Here is a 25391-nt window from a genome sequence, read left to right as displayed (position 1 = left end):
CACCACAGTATACAAACAATACATACGTTCAGTGATAAATTATGCAAGCCCTGCCTGGGCTTCTAACCTCACCAAAACATACTACAACACTCTACAGACCATACAGAACAAGGCCCTAAAAATAATCACAGGCTGCACAGCTACTACACCCACAGACCACCTACATCAAGAAACCAAAGTCCTCAAAGTCAAGGATCACCTAGACATGAGAGGCACCCAGTTTCTTGCTGCAGCCTCCACAAACCCACAACATCCACTACAGTACATGTCAGCACATCCACCCACACAAAGGAACATCAAAACAACACGCAGCACACGACACCATACACAAATACTGTCATCTCTCCCCCCTTGCCCACTTCAGACAAGCTTCCAGAAGCATATCCACACTCAGATCACTCGCCGCTCCATTCAGTCACTTAAAGACAACACACAGCTGCATGCACGGCCTCCTGACATCCACCCTTCTGAATCCTATCTTCCTCGTGAGGACAGGGTCCACCTGGCCAGGCTGAGATGTGGGCACCATCCAGTCCTCTTAAGCTACCAGAAGAGGCTGGATGACTCCCGTCGCTGATGCCTGTCCAGGATGCAACACAGCACCCCATACTATTAAGCACATTATGGAAGACTGCATTGCACACAATCACCCACGCCCACAACACAACATACACTCTTTGAGAGCTCTGTGGGAAAGCCAGGTCTCGGCCATGGCCTTCCTAAGGGACTCGGGGCTGTTCGGCCAGACTGCCTAGGGAACGACAACTACTACTACTACTGCAGGCAAGCAGTAGACCCTGCAGGGCTGTCCCGTGCAGTGAATCATTGTTCCTTTGCTGTGGACAGCGCCTCGCTATGGCGAGATGCATGGAAGAATGTGGATATTTGCTTCCTGGATGGACGCCGCGTTTGCGTCCCTTAACTCATTTAATAGGGGGCCCAAAAGTAGGTTCCACATCACCCCGCCATTTGGTCATACAGTTACCACCCAACGTTGTAAATGGTTTCCTGGGTTACAGGAAGTCATTAGGCTTATCACTCAGTGTTGAGTTACCCAAGGAAGTAGGCAGCACTACATCAAGCGATTGGATGATGGTCGCCACCACCTACAGCCTAGTCGTGTGTGTGTGTGTGTGTGTGTGTGTGTGTGTGTGTGTGTGTGTGTGTGTGTGTGTGAACAAAATGACGCAAACAGTCTTTATCCGATTTCAACCAAAACTTGGTTGGGTATCAAAGAACGGTCATTGAATAAACCTATTGTTTTATGGAACAATATATCAATGGTCAAGATCACAGGGCATGGTGGATATCGAGGTTTGACCTAGAACTTTGAACCAGGTAGTTTTGTACAAAATTTAGACCAAACTTTGGAGAAGGATTGAGAATGAACCATGAATAATGTGATTCACTTTTTGGAGCACTCACTCGGACGTCAAGGTCACAGGGCAAGGTCTGTCAATAAACTAACTCATACAGTTTTTATCCGATTTTATGTAAATTTGGTGGAAGGACTGAGGGTCTCCCAAGGGTATGACCTACCGTTGGAAACAATAGGTCAAAGGTCATGGTCTCAGGACAAGGTCACTTTAAACAATTTGTGTCTAGTGTCATTGCTCGAGGCCATACAAGTTTGAATATAATCCTTTCGTGGTAGGAGGAATGAAAGAAAAAATATATCATCTGACTGAAGGGGTCAACTTGTATTAAATGGTGTTTTGTGTCGGTAAAAGTGTCTTAAGGACCAATTCTTTCTCTCTTCATCCCTAATCCTCCATTTTCACATAACTCTTACCACCATCAGATGACACAGTATATTAGGGTTGACTTCTAGTTGTAAAACAGATAATAAAGACTATCTAAACCTCTCAGTTTGAAAAGTGTCCTCAGAGCTCAATAAAATGGTTTGGTGATATCATGAATATAATAAAAGCCACAGGATTCTGGGAGTGAGTCAGATATCGCTTTGGAGAAGAGCAACCCGTCCAGTTTTACATAAATATTAAAGCACGTGGCATAGAGATATAAGAAGTGTGTTCATTAGGCCTCGTTGCTGATGGTGTTACATAAAGTGTAAGGGAGTCCAACCCTGCCCTACTCTATCAGGTGTTTTGAAACCGTCCATCGTTAACAGGGGTCTTGCTCTTACCTGCTCTCACACAATTTTGATCATTTCGACGCACCAGCAGCTTCGTAAAATTGTCTGACTGAAATAAAATACTTTGACTTGTTACATCATGAGGAGATTGATGATAACAGTGTTTACATTCTATGGCTCCTATGATTCACTTTCAGGCTCCTCTGACTCACCTTCAGGCTCTTACAACTCACTTTCAGCTAAATAAAATCATCTGGCCAGGTGGAGAGGATGAAGAAGGAGACTGATCAGAAAGGTGTAAGTGAGCGGGTGAAGGGGGATACCGAGGATGAGGCGATGAGATGGGGTTGAGAGATATGAGATGGAAGGGGAAAGGGATGAGACGGACAGCGTTGAAAGGTATAAGAACGTGGACGGGAGATGGGGAGGAGGATACCGAGGATGAGGTGAAGAGATGGGGTCGAGGTGCGTGAGGAGGTGGACAGAGAGAGGGGAGGGGTATACCAAGAAACAGGTGGAAAGATGGGGTTGAGAGGCATGTGAAAGAGGTAGGATATGACCTGGAGAAAGGGCAGCTTGATGGGGGAGGACAGGGCGACATGGAGACGATTCGATTGTGGCCATCCAATACGATATTAACGACTCTGAGGATAGATAGATAGACTGATTGAGTGACTGACTGATAGAGATAAAGTTATATATATATATATATATATATATATATATATATATATATATATATATATATATATATATATATATATATATATATATATATATATATATATATAATGTATATATATTGTTACGGAACAGAGAAAGATAATGTACACTTTAAGTGAGAATACTAAAAATCACTACTGTCCCGTAAAGTTCCAGGTTCAAAACAAAAGAGTTAGGTAAAATTACAAGTTAAAGTTTAATGCTCAAACTAACAACAAAACATTCAGGACTCATAAGGATAATGTACTGGCAAAAAAACAGGTTAAATATATGGTTAACTGCAATAGCCTCTATTAACACGAAATTAGCAAGAGTAAATTTATCTAAGTCAGCCCTGATAAAATGAAAATACACTGGGTAATGCTCAGTTAATGCAAGATAAATTATTACAGATACAAAATAGTATTAAAACTGACTGACAAAATGAATCCTACGTAAATTACAAAAACCTCACTAGGCCTACAAATCAACACCTTATGCTATACAGTACAAGGAAAAAATGCAATAACAGTTATACTCAAATTACACAGCTGCTAGATGGCTGGAGACTTCCTGAGTACTCACAATAATGACCGTACAGGGGAGGACAGAGATGTGAGCAAAATGAGGAGTAGATCTAAGTGGCAATGATGCAGAGACTGAGCTCATTATATAGGGGCCGGCAGAGCTTGATACAACTTGTAAGAAGGACGCGCAAATGAAGCCATGGGGACAAAGAGTTGACAATCCCGCTCTGAACAACAGAAAGGACAAATTACTATAACGGTAGAAGGGGGGGGACTGAGGCAGAACACGCTTGTGATCAAACATGCAGCATACTGTGCGTTAAAATTACACAAAGGATGATGAAATCATAGGCTATGTAACAATATATATATATATATATATATATATATATATATATATATATATATATATATATATATATGTAGATAGATAGACAAGCAGACAGGCAGGCAGACAGATAGACCAGACTGGCTGCGACATTGTGATGGATAATGACAGGACAGAAAGAGGACTGATTTCTCTCGGGCTGATGTGCTTTTCATGGCCTGCAATATCGCTGGGTGGGAGTGAATGAGATGCATTGACGACTCTCGCCTTTTATGGTAAGTCGTGGCCACTGGGTCGTAAGTAGCCTGGACGCTGCAAATGGTAGTGGTCAAGTGGTACTGTACTGGACTGCCGAATGAAGGAACGGGATCGATGTCGGATGGGCTAGGTAACCATTTGGATATATGAATTTCGTTAAAGAGTCTTAAATATTTCGCAGGAGTCAGCTAGGTGTCATAAAACACTTTCTCTAATATCAACGTCAGTCATGAATAAGGCAATTGTAGCACATATTCACTGTGGACCGTGAGCGTCAATGTTCAAGTGTTAATGTGAAAAGGCGAGCTATTGTGCGTATCTAAGAGGTCTGATGAGTTGGACAGAGTTTTAATAGTTAAACTGCATCAATAACCAGTTAATTTTTTAGTTATTTAACTCCCTCACCCTAAGGAAGTCACTTTTAATCCAGACACTTGGGGAGGGGGAGGGGAGCACCACCCTTACGACACCACCTTCACGAGTAAATGGGAAGTCGTCGTGGAGGACTGGGGAATATCGATGTCGGGGATGACAGGGGTTGACTGGGTATCTGACAGCAGGGACTCGTGGGGAATGGACTTGGGTTCCCTTGGGATGCATCTCTTGAGTGGACTGTATGTCACCCCCAAGCAGAGGTGGGAAAAGATGAAAGACAAAGAAAATGAAGCTTAAGGACGTCACTTTTATTCTAAGCTTGCTCCCTGGATTTTTTTTTTTTTTTTTTTTTTAAGAATAGGAGAGACATTTTGAGCAGAAATCAGATACAACTCTCATGAACAGCTTTACTACCACAGGACTCTCCTAATTAAATAGTCGTCTGACAGCAGCATGAATAAGTAACAAAAATGTGTCAGAGTTAAGAAGAGATTAACCTTTCTTCAATTCAAATCTTCTGTGGTCGATTTTATTCATGTCAAGAAAGACTTACCGAGAGAAAAAAAAATAGTTTCAGCTTTACTTACCCATCGTCCAGTCGTAATATATCGTGTGAAATACCTGACTCGCATAAAAAAAAAAAAAATGATTCCTTGCATCCGACGACTTGTTTTATACTTTATTCCGCTGTATCTGAAGTAATTTAGTGAGTGTGACATTTCGAACTTAAGGAGTTAATCTGCTCCATTAAGCTCTTCATTAGTAGGCTCCTCTCCTTTACCGAATAAAATCGTCTCCTTGGGGAAGATTCTCGTAGCAGCAAGATTGAACTTCAAATGAGGCCCTTGAAATGCAGAGTAAAGAACAAAGGCATCGGCAGGAAACACCGACCCTGCTAGACATCCTTATCATAAACATTACGACTTCTTGGGAACGGTGCCCGTAGGTTGCAATACACTATAATGTATGATGTGTTCTCGTGTTACTGTGTAGTAGTAGTTGTAGCGGCTGCAGAGCCAGGGTCATCTGGGCGTGAATCGAGTGGACTGCAAGCTAAAGTTACCCTTCTACTGCAGTTCACCATCCACCTTTCAGGGGATAGGAAGGTAATTGAGGAATGTTAATTAACCAGGCAACCCCAACGCCCGCTGATATATTCTACATCGCATGAAGGAGACAAAAGATCTTACTCGTCTTCCATGTCGACCAGGACTATTTTCACACTGAATCACTAACCCCTTGGACGACTGCGACACATTAGGCTTTTAATCCGGCTACCCAGACCTTAATATATTAACCTGTTCAGTACTAAAGGCCGCACGTAAGCTGAACAGAATCATATAATACAACCATACTGAGAAAAATAAGACATGATGATAGTACTGATGTTTATCCTTTTGGTGCTACAGATGTTCTTTGGTGTTTTTGTTCAGGCTAAACACCAAAGCTATTTCGATTCATTGTTTTCCTCCCTGCTGTGCTGCTATGAGTTACTCGTATTTTCTTTAAAACAAAACAGCGCCACATTAATTCATACAGTTGAGTGAAAGCCTGGCAGTCAAAGGAGTTACTAATAAAGCGATATAGGACAGAGGGGAGAGCACAGGTCGGCCCTTCCAATATCCCTGCGACTTTCATTCTACGTCTCCCTTCTCAGCCGCGCCCCGCCGTGTTATGCAAGATCTCACCCACATTTGTATTCCACACGTCTCTCGCAGCACAAACTCAGGATCCTGCCACGGAGCCCCAACACAATTTTCACTTCCCTTGGAGTCTCCAGTATAAAACCATCCGGAAATCCTGAGAGAGGGACGCGGGTGTCAGAGGCATATTCAGACCTTAACCAAAGTCCTTATACTGTTCTCGGGATGCATATTTCCAAACAATATGCCATGTCGACATCATGTGCAAATTATTCTCTTTATTCTCTTTATTGTCTTTACACGGATGATCGTTCTTGATAAATAGGTTGTCCGGGGAGGAAAGGACATAACTTTGGGAATTGGTAAATGAGGGAATTGTAAGCAAAAAATTCTATATCAATATGGGTCCACACCTCAACTGTTACGGAACTACAATTACTGACGACCTATGAGCAAAAGTGGTTCCCCTCATAATTCGTCCACTAGGTCATCAGTATCTAGCTCTGTGTGGCTGGTATTTGGACACATGGTAATATAGCAGTTCATGTCTAGATTTCCCTCCTCAATCAGTGACTACAAGTTATGCCCTTTTTTTACCCGGGATACACTGTATACATTTCCCCAATCTAACCATATTAACCTAACCAGCATAATCTAACCTAGACTAACGCAACCTAAAGCAGCCTAACCCTAAAAGGCTAAAAGAACCCAACAGAGACCTTCCTGGAATAAAAGCAAGCACAAAAATACTACTCTCAGATCCAGAAAATTCAGGGACCTTTCGGTCATCCCCTTTTGTGTGGTGTGGCGTGAGAGGGTGATACTGCGTGAGTGAAGGAGTGGTATGGTGTGGTATGGTGTGGCTTCGCTACGGTCTACAGGAATGAGGCACTTCACGTCCAAAAATCTTTTGTGAGAAACGAATGGACAAAACCGATCCTAGAAATACACCCAAGGAGAAACAGACGGATACAGCCGCTCCTCGAGGTGGCCCACATCTGGGAGAGAGAGAGAGAGAGAGAGAGAGCACAGTGTGGAATAAAACTAAAACATTCGGAGGTCGAATGCTAACCGCCAGCCATAATGTTGCCGGCTAAGGTACAGACCACCTACAAATTAAATTTGAAGACGAGATATTTTGGCAATAGATACATACACAGAGACACACACAGACAAAAACTATATAGCCTCGCCTTCTAAATGCAGAAGATTAAAATTCGGAAAACTCTAAGAAATTCAGTAACTGCACTTCAGAAAAAGCCAATCTATATTAAAAAATATATGGCGGCTGACATTCAGTCGTCTTTTATCAAACCCTCACCCAAAGTAATAGACTATTGCACATCCACATAGTTGCTGTTTGCTGAAGGTTTGGTGAAAATTCGTCAAAAACTATTCTAGATATTTTGGCAACAGAAACACACACACACACACACACACACACACACACACACACGCATACACACACACAAAACTATATCTCCTCGCCTTGCTAAAGGCTGGCGAAAAAAATGCCCCCTAAGCCGGCCATGACGCCTTTGACGAAGGTTTACTTAACCTCAGCCTGTGCATACTTAGAATTGGTGGGAAGCAGAATGTAACTTCGGTTGTTGGACCTAAAATCAATGTCTGCCTCAGTGATCCTCGTGTATTCAGAAGGCATTGAGAAAAAAGGCAGTTGCAGCCTGCCGTCCACTGATTTTACTTTTCAGATTTAAAGTACTTGGGTCCCCAACAACAACAACAACTAGGCTAATGCTACTGCTACTACTACTATTACGACTACTACTACTACTACTGCTGCTGCTGCTGGTACAACAACTACAGCAATAACAGTAGCTACTACTATTACTGCTACTACTAACCTATTACTACTGGTACTACTAATTCTAATACTACAAGGGATTAGCCAGAACAGAATAATCAAGACGTATCCTTGCTGAAGGTATCAATGATAATGACTAAGTACACACACACACACACACACACACACACACACACACACACACACACACACACACATGTAGTTCACATCGTTGAGTCACCTGGTATCAGTGCTTCAGTAATCTCGGTGCTGTAGTACAGAACTCACACGATGTGAGAATCGCTGTAGCCAGGCAACTAAGCTACAGTACCTTTGCCTTCTTCGAATAGGGGTCGAACTTTTTTCTCTCCTTCTGGACGATACTATTCACGGTAGGAGAGAACTTTCGAACTAAGGGGATTAAGATACAGCCTTCATTAACTCTATCATTACAAAAATTAACTTCTAATTTAAATAACTGGTCTAGAGGTAACAAAACAAGATTAAGTACCACATTCTCGAATGCTGGGGCTAAAAATGCTTCAAAATATATTCCAATTCCCTCACTGATATCCCCTTGTATATGCAGGTGTTGTGTCCAAAAGGCTGTACTATTGTTGTGTATTACTATGATTCATCATCTAATCATGTGTTGCTCCATGAGGAGCGTAGAAGCCTGGGTCTAGGCAAGTTGGTCCTGACGTTGAGGATGAGAGTGACCAGCCTCATTCATCCCTGAGTGGCATTACGTGAGCAATAAACCCCAATCATATCTTGGATATACAGTACACCTGCACCTGCTCAATCCGATTGGAGCGCCTTAATTACCCACTGAATCACCAGGTGCCATAATTTGGTTATATGGTTACCACCGAGCGTAGTAAATGATTTCCTGGTGTACAGGAAACCATTTGGCTTGTCACTCAGTGTAGAGTCCCCCGCAGACAGAAGGAAGTGGAAAAAAGAAAGAAAGACAGACGAGGAAGGAAGGGAGCAGCATTACATCGAGTGAGTGGATGGTGAGCTCCCCCACCTACAACAAGGTCGACGACTTGTCTCCCGTCCATTTTTATTTACCAGCAACATTACAACAAGATGTTCAACCACTAAATCTCGAATACAATCAGTGAATACGTAGTGGGAAAAACACGAACAATTTACAGTTTCACACAAACAAAAGTATCGCAGTTTTTGTGCCGTGCAGTGCTTTTCATATTATATTACCACTTTTTATTTTCATTTATTTCTCTCGCAGTTCAGCTTTCATTATGCTTTTCGTGTCGACATTACATTAGCGCCGAAAGCTAGCGCAGTCCTGGTTATGCTTCGGGGAGTTTAAGTTAAGCTAATTCCACAGTACAACGAGTCATTGGAGCAGAAATAGCTATCAGAATCCAATGACTCACACCGCAAACTACAGGGAACCAAGGCTGCAAGTAAGAATTATAATTTTTGTGTAACTGCAGATTTACTAAAAACGCTGTGTACTCATCGTAGTCTGACGCGGTCAAGATCCATATATGGATCTTGGACGCGGTGTACTCCAGTGAGGAACTCACCTTGACAGGGACGCAGACGAGGATGAGGAGGAGGTCAGCTGAGGCCAGGGAGGCCAGGAACACGTTGGTGGTGCTCTTCATGCCGTTGTACCTGCACGAGAAAAGCAGAGTGAGGCAGTGCGATGCAGGACTAGGTACTACAGTAGTGTGAGGGAGAGAGGGTGACAGTCATTGCATTTTGTGAGGGGAAGAGGAGGGAAATAGCTTAACATATTTCTGAACACAGACAGACGGTCCGGTTTAATTTGTTCTCACTACCACCATCCTTTTTCTTTTTTTCTTAGCTGTTGTGATGGAGTTATCAGAGAGTATTTCTCTTTCACTACTATACCATATGTATATCTACAGCAGAATACAATTGTCTGGTGGTAGCAAGAATAGAATTCGAAAAAGTCAAAGGGATAACGTATACGAGATGATGTGTGAGGATGTGTAGCGTCATTTACTAGCACATGGGAGAACTGCTGGGCCCCGGGGAACAGACTACAATTCATTTAATAATATAAGAATTACGAAAAACATACGGTGAATGGTGAGCGAGAGGAAAGGTGTGAGGAGAATACTATTAATCTGTTGCATCACCCTTTACTGCTCTATCAGGAGCATGATGGCCCTGGCTTTAGCTACTCAGTTCAGATCTAAGGCGAGACTGGCTATACTTCATTCACTTTTACTTGGCCCAGTACTTTGTCCTTTTGTAGCTTATGTCACGCAGCTCCGAGGCAGAAAAAAACAATACTGTACTTTTGTACTACGACTCTACTTCTTTTCCATAGCAATTCTTCAAGCGTTGGATGATTTTCTAACTAATCAATCGTTACAACTCGGCATTCAAGATGAAGAGATGACAATTTTAGGCTAAGCTAAGGTAAAGAGTATAATTTCTTGCATCTGAATGGTCGTGTTCCAACTGTAACGTCTTAACCCACTAGATAACAAGACGTCCATTTTTTCAGGCATATGGTGACAGCCCAACGTAATACATGGTACCCGAAATAACAGGAGACCATTTGCCTTGTCGCTCAGTGTAGAGTTGAATATAGTACTACAAGACTTGCTGCAAAAAATGGCGTGATGAAAAACACAGAAGTTATATTTGTAAAGGATTTTAACATATTTACTCCGTATCAATCAATCATAATGATAATTGTTGTCCCTTTCACACTATTATTGACTGTAATTTGACAGTGAAATGCCTGGTAACTGGCTGTGTGAGTGAAGGTACAAGCAATGTTAAGCACAACAGCTTGTTAGCGTTTATAAATACGACTCCAGGGTTGCCACACGTGAGAAGATGAGGAGAAAACAAGTAACCGAAACTTTTTAACTCGATAATGTTCACAACTTTTCCTTCAATATCCATGTTTGGCGAGAGCAAGCCAGGCAACTGGACCTCACAAGGCTGAATAAAGGGGGATAATACAAGATGGGATTTATGGCGTAGTCTTGTCCACTTATAAGGGTTACCATCACGTCCAACGTTATTATGTATTTTGCATATTACAGCTGATTATTCCCATGTATGAAATTTTCATATTTTTAGCACTGGCACAGGATACATACACAACATACAAATATGTATAATTCCTTTGATGGGCACAGATTTCCTCATGATGAAGAAAACCACAGCGTTGGTCAAAATTAAATACTGAATATCTTAATGGTCATGTTACAGAACAGTGACTGCAGGAGGACTGCCATATTGCAGAACTTCTACCTATTGGAATTCCTTTATTTCCCGAACTGCTTCTCTTTGAAACTCGCTTACCTATATTAGCTTTTCCCCAAACTTCAACGAAAAGCAGTTCAAGTTCAACAGTTAGATTTTTTTTTTTTTTATGAATGGAGGACACATGCAATCTGGTGTATGGAATTATTTTGTTATATATATATATATATATATATATATATATATATATATATATATATATATATATATATATATATATATATATTTTCTTCTTTTTACAATGATTTAATAAGTGGGCTAGCCTGTTTTGTACTTCTACTGCATCCGCCAGTAAATATGTTACCATTTCATCTCCTAGAGTCTTGACTCTTTTCATACTGTTTAGGTAAATGTTTATTTTGTCTGGTGTTATGTCTGGTATTCCACTTGTGTCAACTGAAAAGTTTGCTACTTTTACTATTGTCTTTGATGCATTCAGTGCTTTGTAATATCGTCACCTCTCTTCACCATCCTATTTCTGCATCTAATGACTTCAATTTTGTCTTTCAGCGATAATTTGCTGTTTTCGTAGTGCCATTATATTTCGGACCTGTTTCAGACTTTTTCCTTTCTTGTTGGTTTCTTTGATCTGATCCATGTCTCTCCCTCTCTCTCTCTCTCTCTCTCTCTCTCTCTCTCTCTCTCTCTCTCTCTCTCTCTCTCTCTCTCGTGTTGATAAGCTTATTTAATTCCGCTCTTTCTATTTTATCTTTCTTTGTTTTTACATTCATCTCCTTTCTTCTTTTCATGAGCTCGAGGGTCATTTTTGAATACTTGTTGGCTTTGGTTGTATTAACTTTCCCTACTACCTCCGCTGATTCTCTTAACGTCTTTGTTAGTCTGTCATTCAACCCATCAGTGCCACACTCAGCATAACTTTGAGCCTCAAATCTGTTCGTTATTTATAACTGAAAGACTGCTTTGTTTTCACTTAATTTTATAGGACATAGCTTTTTTTTCTTCTTCTTTTCTTTCACTTCTGAAATTGAATCCTGCTTTGCAATCCACCATTCTATTGTCATTTCTTATATTTACTTTATTGATAACTGTGATATTTATGAGCGCTTTATTCCTATCTGCTATAATGAAGTCAGTGTCATTCTTTGTATCTTCATTAGGACTTCTCCAGGTCCATTTTCTGCCTATTCTTTTGTGGAAGAATGTGTTCATTATTCTCATGTTATAAACAGTGAAAATGAGAATTGGTCTCTCTTCTTCGTTCATTATGAAGCTTCTAAATATGGATTGCTTGGTCTGTGAGATGAAGCCGAGAATTTCTGAAGGCTACGATAACGAGTGACTGTGTATACGGGCCATTTCACCTGGCGATCAGTTCGAGATTCACCTGCATCTGTGTTTTACTGTTCCTGTTCCCGCATCCTCACACAGTGCACACTTCACACTAACATTGCTATGCCATCATTGGTGGGGTGTTGGCAGTATGTGTACAGGAATACGTTTGGGTATTTGCCAGTGAACTGGTTTCTGTCTGTTTTACCGGCGATTTTCCCACAAATGTTACCAGAGTCTCCGCAAACGTATTAATTGTGTAATGTTTGATACTGCAGTGCATATGGAATTCCCCAATGTTACATTACGAGAATGCTGAATCCTAACCTGCATTTGGTCTGCCAAATGCCAGACGATTTTATTTAGCTTTAGCAAAACTCTGTTCTTCGTGGTGTTAAAAGAATATTGATGAATCCATTGAGGGGTGGTGTTAAACTGTCATCATCACAACATTTTTGCCCCATGCATGAGTGTGTGTATGTTGGAGGAGGGGGAAGGGGAGGTGTGCGATAGCGATCTGCAGATTACTAGGTGCTTTTAGAGACAGTATGAGTGAATAATACATAAACTGTGCATAGTTTTGTGTTGGAGTGCTCACACAACGTATGTATGCATACGGTGATTTCTAGGGCACAGAGCGCTTGTACAGAATGGACTGTCTTGGAGGAACATGGAATGTGTATTAGTGTGTAGTTATATGCGGTATGTCATAAAATGGAATAAATGAGACTGGTTAATGGAAAAGGAGAGCTTTGGCTGGGAGGTAAGAACCAAAATGATTTATTGAAATGTATTATTTTAACAGAACTTTTGTAATTTCCACACCCGACTATGCGCCACAAACCAGAATTCGCAGGAATCCTGAGTTCCGACTTTTACGAAATTGTGACATCACTCCTGAACGGGTTAGTGCGCCTATATAGCATCAGAAATTAGTAAGGAAAAGTTGCTTGCAGGTCTCCGATGCCTACCAGGTTCGTACAACCCATATAGATGAGAGGAGGGTACTGTGAGAGCCTAGCAAGAGTGTGGGCTGGCGAGGTGTGCTCAATGGTTGTGGTCAGTTTGCCTGGGTTATCCCTTGTGAGGCTAGAATGAGGTGAGGTGCTTGTGTGTGTGTGTGTGTGTGTGTGTGTGTGTGTGTGTGTGTGTGTGTGTAAATAATAATAATAATAATAATAATAATAAATAATAATAATAAATAATAATAATAATAAATAATAATAATAATAATAATAATAATAATAATGATAATAATAATAATAATAATAATAATAATAATAATAATAATAATAATAATAATAATAATCAGTTTATTAGTTACTTGGCAACCATTTGGCTGAAAATACACAAGTTGGGTAATGTCTTGCCAAGTGCTGGGCCTTAATATTACCTTCATACGTAAATGTTAGTCTTGAATGGAATAGATGAAGTGGGATGGCGCTGCTTCATAAAGCTATGCTGTGGATATTATATACAGTGATTTAACTGCATGACAGACAAGTGTGATGTGTGATGATCCTTCATAAACCTAAATATACACCTAAACGTTATTTGTATGCTTAATAAATACATCATTGTATATTGCATAACTGATATCACTATATCATGGATGTTCATTGTGTTAAATATAACCAGTGTTACTACTCCAATACGATATTGCTGCTTTAATAATACTTTGATATTACTGATACTATATTTCCACTATTATACTGTGAAACGCTAACACATATGACACAATAATACCATAATATGTGGTGTATTTCAGAAGTCGATGGTATTGCCGAGTTTACAGTGCTTACCGGTATAATGCTGCTACAATTGCATATACCAGAATAGCAATATATATTATCAAACTGATATAAATATTGGAACACTGTGTGTGTGTGTGTGTGTGTGTGAAGAAATAATCTTAGCGATGATACCGGAAATAAGCCTTTCGACCTGACCTGAGCGAGTGTAACGTTGCATCAGAAATACCGCTCTATCACAGTTAGTAAATCACAAAGGTTCGCTATTACGTGCATTATTAAGTATATTTAGTAATCTGGTGCTAGCCGAAGAAAATTACACAATATATACTGTCCAGATCATGAGAGTGTCAACACCTTCAGCCAGAGTTATCATTTCTGTTTATATTTGTGATTCCCACACGTTTATATTCAGCTAAGGATAGACTTTTGTAAACGAATGGGTTGGGTATATCCTTCCCTAATGCCATCATTACAAGAGTTCCTAAAGGTGCATAAATGGTGGCCGTAGTAAGATTAAAACATAAGTAAGTCATTGAATGGTATCAATTAACACTGCCAGAAAAACCTCGTCTTTGATATTCATTTTTCCCCACCAACAGACGATTTCATTCAACTATGATACACCTCTGGAGGTGGAGGGGCTGAAGAACACACCAAGAGAGGACTCTACCAACTTGTGTTCCTTCTACCAGCTGACACATCATGTCCTCCAACGTAATAGATTGTAATACAGTACAAACTTTTAAAGGTCGCCTGGATAAGTATTTGGCATCCAACCCCCAGCTTAATATGTTTACTCCTAAATAAAACACTTGTGTACGTATAATTTTGTTTTATTTTATTTTAGTTTTTTAGAGCCTGGATCAATTTATTAAATCCAAATATAGTATATGCACAGACTAGGATATGCACAGACAGCCCTGAGTTAACGGTCACTACTCATACTTTTGACCTGTGATGGGCTGTGGATCACTGAGGTTATTCATACTGGTAGCTTATAGATAATGTATTATAGAATGTAGTTTTCCTTTTCAGTCTTTCCTATGAAATTTCCATGTCAGTTTTTCCACGCTGCGTGGTGTTTTTTCTCACTTTTTCTTGCCAGTTTTGGCTGGAGGGTTTGGAGGCGGGGGGAGCCTTCTTGCTTTACTATCCTTATCCTTCAGCATGTAGAGTTAGATCTTGTAGTCATAGTCTACTCTGTACCAAACAGCCTCGAAAGGACCATAAGGTCTGTTGCTGTTTGCTTTCCTTTGTACTCCTTTGTACTTTGTCAAATGAAATCAAAAAAGAATTATGAAGGGGGGGAGGGCTAACCGTCTATGGTTTCCGTCGATACCATAGAATGGAAATAATAAGGCTTTTATTATCGAATTTCTTTATTATCGTGTTCTTTGCGCCTTGCGGTAGAGCGACCAGAACGCCCCAGTTGCCTTGCCGCGAACATGAGTTCATTGTTCATGAAGTTATTGTAGGTTCTTCGATCATACGAGCATAATGCCGCCAGGGGAAGAAGACTGGCCATTTCCCCCTAAGTAAAATGTACTATAATAGCCTAAGCCTCCGATCCTAACACCTCGATGGGGACACTATGAGATCGGTTGTTATTGTTATTGTTTTCTATCTTAGTTTTGATTCACTGTCTTTTTTTTACCAGAGGCCACATCCTGTGAACGATGGTTTCATCAACAAAACACAAGATTTCGGTTTTTAATTAGGAACGACACCTCTTCAGATGACATAACCTATCCCCTCCCTTCTCGTTTGTTTTCCTGTCCCATCCACTCACATTGATACTGGTTTAACTCATACAAAAGCCCAGTTCTCATAGACACTCCTAGGGCTACGTTCTCTTCTATTTAGTTGGCTTTCTAACATCTCTTTCCTCACAATTTACTTTTTCAGTTAAAGCTAATTTCAGACAGGCTGCAAAAATAGCATAAAAGAACATATTTTACATTCCAAATAAAGAAACAACCAGGAAAGGGCGAGGTGGTGGGGAGATTCCTAAGCCTTCCCTTCCCTCAGTTATTCTCCTTCCTCTGCGTGTTTGTGTATCTGTGACCATTTGTGCCTCTGCCTCTGTGTCTCTCAGTGTCCCTGTGTGTCTTTGTGTGTATGTGTGTCACCGTTTGTGTCTCTGTGTATCTGTGTGTGTCTGAGTCTTGTCCTTATGCCTGAACGTCTGTCTGTCAGTGTCACTTTGTGTGTCTGTGTCCGGCCCTAGTTCTAGGTCTTCCTCCTCGTCTTCTTCTAAGTCGCCCAAATCCCCATCACCTTCCTAAATAAATCAGTCTCTCTCTCTCTCTCTCTCTCTCTCTCTCTCTCTCTCTCTCTCTCTCTCTCTCTCTCTCTCTCACACACACACACACACACACACACACACACACACACACACACACAGACACACACACACACAGACACACACACACACGCACACACACACTTTCATTATATTCCCCCAACTTGTTCTCGGATTTCCTGTACGTCTGCTTCCAAACCATGCCACTCCCATCCATCTCTCACGCTCCATCCTCGTTCATTACCTTCCCCCAAATTGACCTTCGTCTCTCTCCCTTTCCAGCCCTTTCTCATAAACTTTCCTGATCTACTGTATCTCGCCCTCTGTCTGCTTCATGTGGCCGAATATTAATTTCCCTTTCAAGAAATAACAAACACAGGTAAAGGCGGTAAAAGAATGAACATAATTAAAAGATCGTTAGTTATTGTCATTGGCATGACCGTAATAAATGTCATCGTCATCATCGTCGTGGTTATCATGATAGCAGTAACAATATTAATCATCATCATCATCACCAATGAATTTCCCTCTGCTATTATTGAGGCTGTGCCGATAATTTCGAAGGCCAGATAGGTGAGTAAATTTGTATGTCACCCATTTCCCAAGGTATTATGATGATGGTTTGTCCAGCTCTTTTTGCTTTCATTTCTCTCTTCTCTGGGTTCATATTATCACCCAGTGTGAAATAGCGTATGGATGACGGTGATGATGATGATGATGATGATGACCTGGAAGCAGGAAGAGGAGAGCAGGACGAAAGAACAAGATGCTGTACCCTGAACCACTGATTAATTCTTTTGGCATGTCGTGGTGTGGGAAGATTTGGTGTGGTGTGGTGTGGTGTGAGGGGATGGTGTGGCGTGTTATGCCATGTGACGTGGTGTGGTGCTGCTTCGATTAGTCGTTAAAGTTTACTATAAGGAAGCACCTTATTTCCAAAAATCGTTAGTGTGAGACAGACAGAGCCGCTCCTGGAGACGTTCTTGCATCTTAAAACAGAGAAAATAAGAAGAGATTACTTAGCGAAGAGGACTATACCACCATTCAATTATCGTTTAAATTTTCGAAAGAATTTAATTATACTATTTTTAATCTAACTTGACCCCAATTTTCGTGCTTTTTTAACGTAGCTCCAAGGAAGAAAACATTATAAATCATTTACAGAACACTACTTCAAGACCAGCATCATATTCTGTCGTTAATTATTATCCTGCTGCAACTCAGTACTCAATATGGAGAGATGGCAATATTTTGGCCAAGTTAGACTGAAAAATGTTTAGTCACGAAACGGAGCTGGTATTTAACTGTTTCAGTGTAACGACGGTGCTTGAGAAGGGTGCCTTAACGTGGTGGAACCGATTTGCCGGCCGGTGGAGCTGCCCGATTATACAAACATCTCTCATTTCCCTTCCTATTGCCCCGAAGGGAGAACTGTGAACAGTGGAGGAAGGGCATTTTTGGCATGTAGTCTACCGGGTTCACGTTCTGATGAGTCTGAGGCTGCTACTACCACCACTAATGGTCATAATAATAATAATAATAATAATAATAATAATAATTTCTCATAACATATATTACCCCGTGATGACAGTAGGAGTTAAATGGAAATGATGTCAACATGCTGAAGGATTATTTTTTTTCCAGACTCGTTATTCCGAGGGGTGTCCGTAAGCTGAACAACTTCGCTTGGTAGTAGAAGGAATATTATAAGATGGAGTTTTATTGAGCAGGTGAGGTTATTACACTCCCGATCAAATTAAATTCATTCACGTAAACAAAGAAAGGGGAAAAAAAAAAAAATTTGATATAAGGGGACATTCAGGTCTGTGATATGGAACAAATAATATAACTTTTTCCACTTAACTGGTATTGTACCGAAGGGAAATTGGGAAGCCTGAGAGTTAGCACTGGGACTAATAGGCGATAGCTCTGTGATTTTCCGTGTACATAATAACAAAGAAAGGGAAAAAAAAATGCAATGGTCTAATTTAGGTAGCAATATTTCACTTTTACTTCTGCTGCTGGAGAGGGACATCTTACAACTCCCTCCTTCCAATTACGCCGAATTAAAGATGGTGGATCGTAGGAAGAGAGCAATTCAGCTCAGAGTCCAACGCATTCAGGCTTCCATGAACCTTGAGCGTCAACAGAAGCTGCTCCTCCTCCTCCTCCTCCTATTACTACTACTATTACTACTACTACTTTTCCTTCTTCCTGGTTATTTATCGTACTTTTTCTCTGCACATGTTATTTCTGTACTTTTGTTTTTAACAGGGTTCATTCCACCAGGAAAGACTTACCTAAGCTCACTCACATCTAACCAAATTAATTCTTATTATGCACCCGGACAGGTATTAGCATAGAGCACGAGAAGCGGGAAATACAGTTGTAAAGAAAATATTACCTAACCAAATCTAACAAAACAATCTAACCAAACCTAACATGGTGAAGCGAAATTTGATATAACCGTCCTTTACCTAACCTCACAACCAAACCAAACCTAACACAGCCTAGTCTAACCCTACAAAACGTAATCTAGTCTACTCTAACGGAACGTGATCTAACCTAATCCTACCAAACACAACGTAACCTAACCTACACTAACCTAACACCACGCAGTCTAACCTACGCTAACTCAACAGCAAGGCACATCAGTTTGAGTGAATTTTAACAAGTCCCTGCCTTTACTCTTGAAAAAGACGCATTGCAAAGAAAGAACCTGGATAAAAACACCCGCGAAAAAATCAGCAGGAACAGCTGACTTGGTCTTAGATCATAAAAACAGTTTGAAAAATAAAGACAATGACTAGGGACAAAGTCAATTGTAAAGTATTTTTAATGCTTGAAATAAGTTATTATTATTATCATTATTGTTTTATTATTATTATTATACTAATATTATTATTATTACCTCCATGAAGGAGGTTATGTTTTTGCCCGTGTGTGTGTGTGTGTGTGTGTGTGTGTGTGTGTGTGTGTGTGTGTTTTGTCTGGCCGTTAGCAGGATTACTCAAAAAGTTGTGAACAGATTTTGATCAAATTTTGTGGAAGGCTGGATCATGGATCAAGGAAACAATTATTAAATTTTGGGACGGATCCGGAGCTGGAGCCGGAGTATCCCGTGCAATATCTCTAAAATTTCTCAATAAATGTCAATGAGATTTTGTGGAAAGGTGGGGCATGGACGAAGAAACAAATTATTAAATTTGGGGGCAGATCCGAATCTGGATCCTATACTCAAGGATCCGTTAGCAGGATTATTCAAAAAGTTCTGACCAGATTTTGATGAAATTACGTGGAAAGGTGGGCCATGGGCCAAGGAAGAAATAACGAAATTTTGAGGTGCATCCGGCTCCGGATCCGGAGTATCTCGCAAAATACCTCCAAAAGTTCTCAATGAAATTCAATGAAATTTTGTGGAGAGGTGTGCCATGAACCAAGAAAGAACCGATTAAAATTGGGGGCGGATTCAAACCCACATCCGGATCCTATATCCACGGATCTGGATCCGAATTTTTTTTAATAGTAATAGCACTGGAGGAGGTATGCGCTCCGTGAATGCTTTCTAATTATTATTATTATTATTATTATTATTATTATTATGCATTTTTTTTAACTAAAGCACCTGTTAACTAGGTGTTACTGTACTGGTGTGAGGAAGTTTAGAAATGGAGACTGGGGCTGCCGCACAGTATGACGCCTTCAGAGTCAGAAGAGCGAATCAGACAAGAATGAGTTTTGAGACAACTGAGATGAAGGATTCACACACACACACACACACACACACACACACACACACACACACACACACACACACACACACACACACACACACACACACACACACACACACACACACACACACACACACACACCCACACACACACACACACACACACACACACACACACACATTCACAACACACACACACACACACACACACACACACACACACACACACACACACGGACGCACAAACTGAGGAGTCACATGAAGTGCCCAGAGTGGTTTGCACAATAACTATTGCGGACACCCGATCCTGACCCACTTAGTATCTGCCTGGTGCTGTCTGGCAACCGAACTGTAGTAGGCTGTTGTGTTTTATGAACTCTGGCACTGTTGGTAACCCTGATTGTGTCTGGGTTGGGTAACTTAAGTTTGGTTGCATTTATGTTGGTTAATATAGGATAAATGTAAACGATTTTACTCTTATAATCTTTAAATATTTTTTGTATGATGCTGGATCCCATTCCATATCCCCACACATTAAAGTGTAATTGTAAAATATTTGGTAATTGAGTGGTTCATCACAAATTATATCTGAAACACCCTTCAAGCATATAAATAGAAAACGCAGGATATTAAACGTGGTATGGATACGTAGACGTAAAGAATCGGAAAGGTTGGCCTCCCTTCACCACCAACCAGCCACACCTCCATCCACCCACCGACTCAGACTTTCCTTCACCTAAGATATTGTTCCCTCCCATAAATATACAACCCATTAGTTTTAATTTCAAGAACGAAGTTACTGTTATACCATGTATTCTGAACCCATCTCATACCATGTCCAGATTTAGTGGTGACAGCCGAACACCTTTTTATTGTAACATGATATAAAACACGAATAAAACTCTCGTAACTTATTTGTGATATCATAACGGTTATGGTTATATAATAAGCGTAACAACAGAGTGCTGGCAGTCACAGCGAATACAGCTGATATGGCAATGTGCACAGATGTCAGTCCATAGTAGTAGCTGTAAGCTAGAGCATCAAATCATATGAGCTAGTGCATCCATCCAGCCATCCTACTATGCAACATGCTTTCTACCAAAGGTTTACTGTTACAGAGCCAAGACCCCCATTGCGAAATACTATCGATGCACTAGCTCTTGTTATTAACAGGTCCCGTCACATTTCACACATCACAGCTAATGTGATATTAATATTAGGAAAGGCAATCCCTAGTGCCGGGTTGTGGTTCTCGGAAGTAGTGCAGTGTTTGGATAATCTTCAGTATGGACACTGATGAGAACATTAAAACCACACATGGTACTCAAATGTGTATTACCACTCAGTCATTCAGTCATGCAAAACAGGAGGGATACAATAAACATAGACACAGTAATTATTTAGTTAAGCAGTCATTGACACTACATACGGCTTGTAATGCTACCACTGTAACTTTCTCCAGAAATATTACACGAAATACAGTTGTTACCCGATTCACAACATCTACGACAGAATTGCTCATCAGCCAACATATGATGTGAGTAATATCTGATGTCAGAACAGCCGCACACCGCAGGACCAAAAGCGTGGTGGCTGTGCTATAACCAAAGTATTGACGGAACCCAGATGCTATAAATGGAGTGCAACGAGACAAGAAAAACAGGCAGCAGGAAAGAATCTTTCTGCGGGGTCGAATTGTTGGAATGAGAGTGGCAGAGGCTCACGAGAAACTGCAGCAGACCTTGGCATTTCTAAAACAACGTTAAGGTTATGGTTGAGAAGATGGGAGGAAAGAGGCGATTTACGTGACCTTGCCAGGGGAAGAACAGCACGCAAAACAATACGAAATACCAGAGCAAGATCGGCAAGTACTAGAAGCAGTTCATCACAACCCTTTTACAAATGCTATATCAGTAACAGAGTCATTGCAGCTGGACGTGACTCCCTGCACCGTGAGATGTCGCTTGCACGAAAGTGTTATTCATCTCTGGACACTGCGAAAAAAAACAATTAACTGAACGCCCCCGCGAAATGAGGATGAGGTTCGCAGAGCAGCATGTCCAGGATGATTTGGAGCACTGGGGACAAGCCGTCTTCACTGACGAGGGAAAAAAAAAACGTCCTATGGATGAATGCATCGCTGGAGGAGGAGGAATAATTGCAGGTTATACATTTGTTTGTTAAAACTGCCTGTTTGTGTTGCCTTCTTTATGGTTCTAATCAAGGAAACTTTATAGTGGAAGGGAGAACTTTACTCTTTGCACCCATTAGGTGCTTGAATTACAGCTAAAATTTTTAATTTTGCGAGTCATAATTAAGATGTAGAATATGCTAAATCGGCCACGAATGACGTATTACAATATGTATTACAAAACTTAAGCATAGTGTATTAGGGTATCGTGTTGCTTACGTAACTGTAGACCAATGAGTTTCATTACATATATATATATATATATATATATATATATATATATATATATATATATATATATATATATATATATATAACTATTCCAGTTTTGCTCGTGAAAACATCTTTGAGGAAACTCGAAGCGGTCGCTTGACGTGTAACGTCCGGGGGTGGATATCTCTCCATGGAATGGGAGAAATAACAGAAATAAAAGGCAGGTTCACAGCAGCACAACATATTGAGATACTGGAGGATGTATTTCTTCCCTACTTATGAGCCCGAAACTTTCCATTTCAGGGACGGATATTATTTATCATGGACAGACACCCGGTTCACACAGCACGCACCGTCCAACATTGGTTTGCTGACCATTCAAATCTGTAACTGTTAGAATGGCTCAGTCGGGGATGTGACATGAACCCCATAGAGAACATCTGGGGTAATATGGTTAACACATGGCAACCAGCTCAGGAAAGAACTCAACAGCAACTTACGGAACACGTGAGGAATCAGTGTGAATTATTTAGGAGTAATCCTAGACTGGTGTTTCCTTGATGCCCAGTCGATTGCAGGCTGTCATTGATAAGAATGGAGGATGGAGCAAGTATTGAATATGTTTATGTTTTGCTGTAAACAATCAGATTCTGTGGTAACCATTTGTGGCAAATGATATGAGTTACAAGATGTTAGTGTCTAAATCTGTTTGTTGAAATAGGTTATGCTATGATGCAGTTTTATTCCACATTGCTATCTGTCATGTCAATGATTATTTTCCTTTGCAAATAATGATAGTCAATAAGGCTGATAAGCATTTCTGCAGTAAATGTTTTTGAATGGGGTAACGACTGATACTGCTGGACAAAGGTTTGTAGGGGATGATAAACTTGTAGCACACTACAAGGTGAGAAATGAAGGGCAAAATAATATGTTACTATCTGTCCTACTAAACATACCATATCCCTTTTATTTTCAATGAGTGAGAGCAATGGAAATGAGTTATTCGAGAGCAGCATGTGCTGTTACATGGAGAGACTGACTGACAAATGAGGAAGTGAAGGAGCGCTGTGGTGTGGATGTGACTGTGATAGAAATCGTAAGGAGAAATGCACTGAGGTGGTTTGACTATGTAGAGAGAATGGAGAGCGAGAGACTAACCAGGAGAGTGTATGCGCTTGAGATGGAGGGGGGAGAGGGAGGGGAAGGTCAAGGATGAGATGGAGGGATGGAGTGGAAGGGATGAGAGAGGGGGTGTGAGCTGGGAGCAAGGCAGTGAGTGGCACTGGACAGGGAGACATGGAGGCGATATGTTTGTGGCATCCCTTTACGGGATTGAGGCGTCTGACAGTAGACAGACAGAGTGGTAAGGCACATTTGAGTAACATGTGTGGGTGTGTGGATTTTGGCATATGTGTCCTTACTGCAGAATACGCCGATATGCAAAACTTTTGAGGGTTGCAGCCACGCACTTGGGATTGACGATCAAAATATGAAAATCACATTAGCTATGATGTGTGAAATGTTACAGGACCTGTTAATTACATGAGCCAGTGCATCGACAATATTTCACAATGGGGGTCTGGCTCTGTAACAGCGGACCTTTGGTAGAAAGCATGTTGCATAGTAGGATGGCTGGATGGATGCACTAGCTCATATGATTTGATGCTCTAGCTTACAGCTACTACTATGGACTGACATCTATGCACATTGCCATATCAGCTGTATTCGCTGTGACTGCCAGCACTCTGTTGTTACGCTTATTATATAACCATAACCGTTATGATATCACAAATAAGTTACGAGAGTTTTATTCGTGTTTTATATCATGTTACAATAAAAAGGTGTTCGGCTGTCACCACTAAATCTGGACATGGTATGAGATGGGTTCAGAATACATGGTATAACAGTAACTTCGTTCTTGAAATTAAAACTAACGGGTTGTATATTTATGGGAGGGAACAATATCTTAGGTGAAGGAAAGTCTGAGTCGGTGGGTGGATGGAGGTGTGGCTGGTTGGTGGTGAAGGGAGGCCAACCTTTCCGATTCTTTACGTCTACGTATCCATACCACGTTTAATATCCTGCGTTTTTTTTTTTATTTATATTTATATACTTCACGGGTGTTACAGATATAAAATGTGATTAACATCACTCAATTACCAAATATTTTACAATCACATTTTAATGTGTGGGGATATGGAATGGGATCCAGCATCATACAAAAAATATTTAAAGATTATAAGAGTAAAATCGTTTACATTTATCCTATATTAACCAACATAAATGCAACCAAATTTATGTTACCCAACCCAGACACAATCAGGGTTACCGAAAGTGCCAGAGTTCATTCATAAAACGCAACAGGCTACTACAGTTCGGTTACCAGACAGCACCAGGCAGATACTAAGTGGGTCAGGATCGGGTGTCCGCAATAGTACGTCTGTCATCCCCACACTACTTGTTTCAGGTGAGGGTTTTCTCCGATTAAGGCTGACAAAGTGGCTAAATGACGTCTCCACTCACTGACAAGCTCGGCCTCTATGCGCTATTTGATGCGGTTTTAAAATTAACACTCATGTGGCTCACTCACCTATTATCGGGAGAAGAGTACAAGTGTAATAAGCAATTGTCATGAGAGAATTAAGGACTTCAAGCTGAAATGAAATGAAACTTTCGGAGGCGTAGAAAACCGTCACACTACACATTTCGCCACATCTATTCCCCCAAACAACTTCTTCACACAGCCATAACACCGTGCATTCACAGGCTCGAATAGTATATTCGAACCAGTCTCACCGGATTAAGTGTCAGCTGAAATAGAGTCTGGGCACGAATTCTGTGGTCTGTTCTTAATTCTTTTATACACAGACGGCATCAAAAAT

General features: G+C 40.7%; 1 protein-coding gene across 1 annotated transcript in view; it reads right to left on the bottom strand.

Annotated features, from left to right (window-relative positions):
- LOC145410065 (QRFP-like peptide receptor) overlaps nt 1–25391 on the bottom strand; it is a 597699-nt gene that overhangs the window by 412666 nt on the left and 159642 nt on the right. Inside the window, exon 2 of the mRNA XM_080280279.1 lies at nt 9292–9382. Within this exon, the coding sequence (XP_080136405.1) occupies nt 9292–9382 (91 nt within the window). The remainder of the gene's footprint in view (nt 1–9291; nt 9383–25391) is intronic.

This window comes from Coenobita brevimanus, chromosome 84 (genome assembly GCF_032717465.1).
Source record: "Coenobita brevimanus isolate Jiangsu-jjx chromosome 84, ASM3271746v2, whole genome shotgun sequence".
Lineage (NCBI taxonomy): Eukaryota > Metazoa > Arthropoda > Malacostraca > Decapoda > Coenobitidae > Coenobita > Coenobita brevimanus.
The sequence above is the reverse complement of the archived record's forward strand: the minus strand, read 5'-3'. Positions and strand labels throughout refer to the sequence as shown.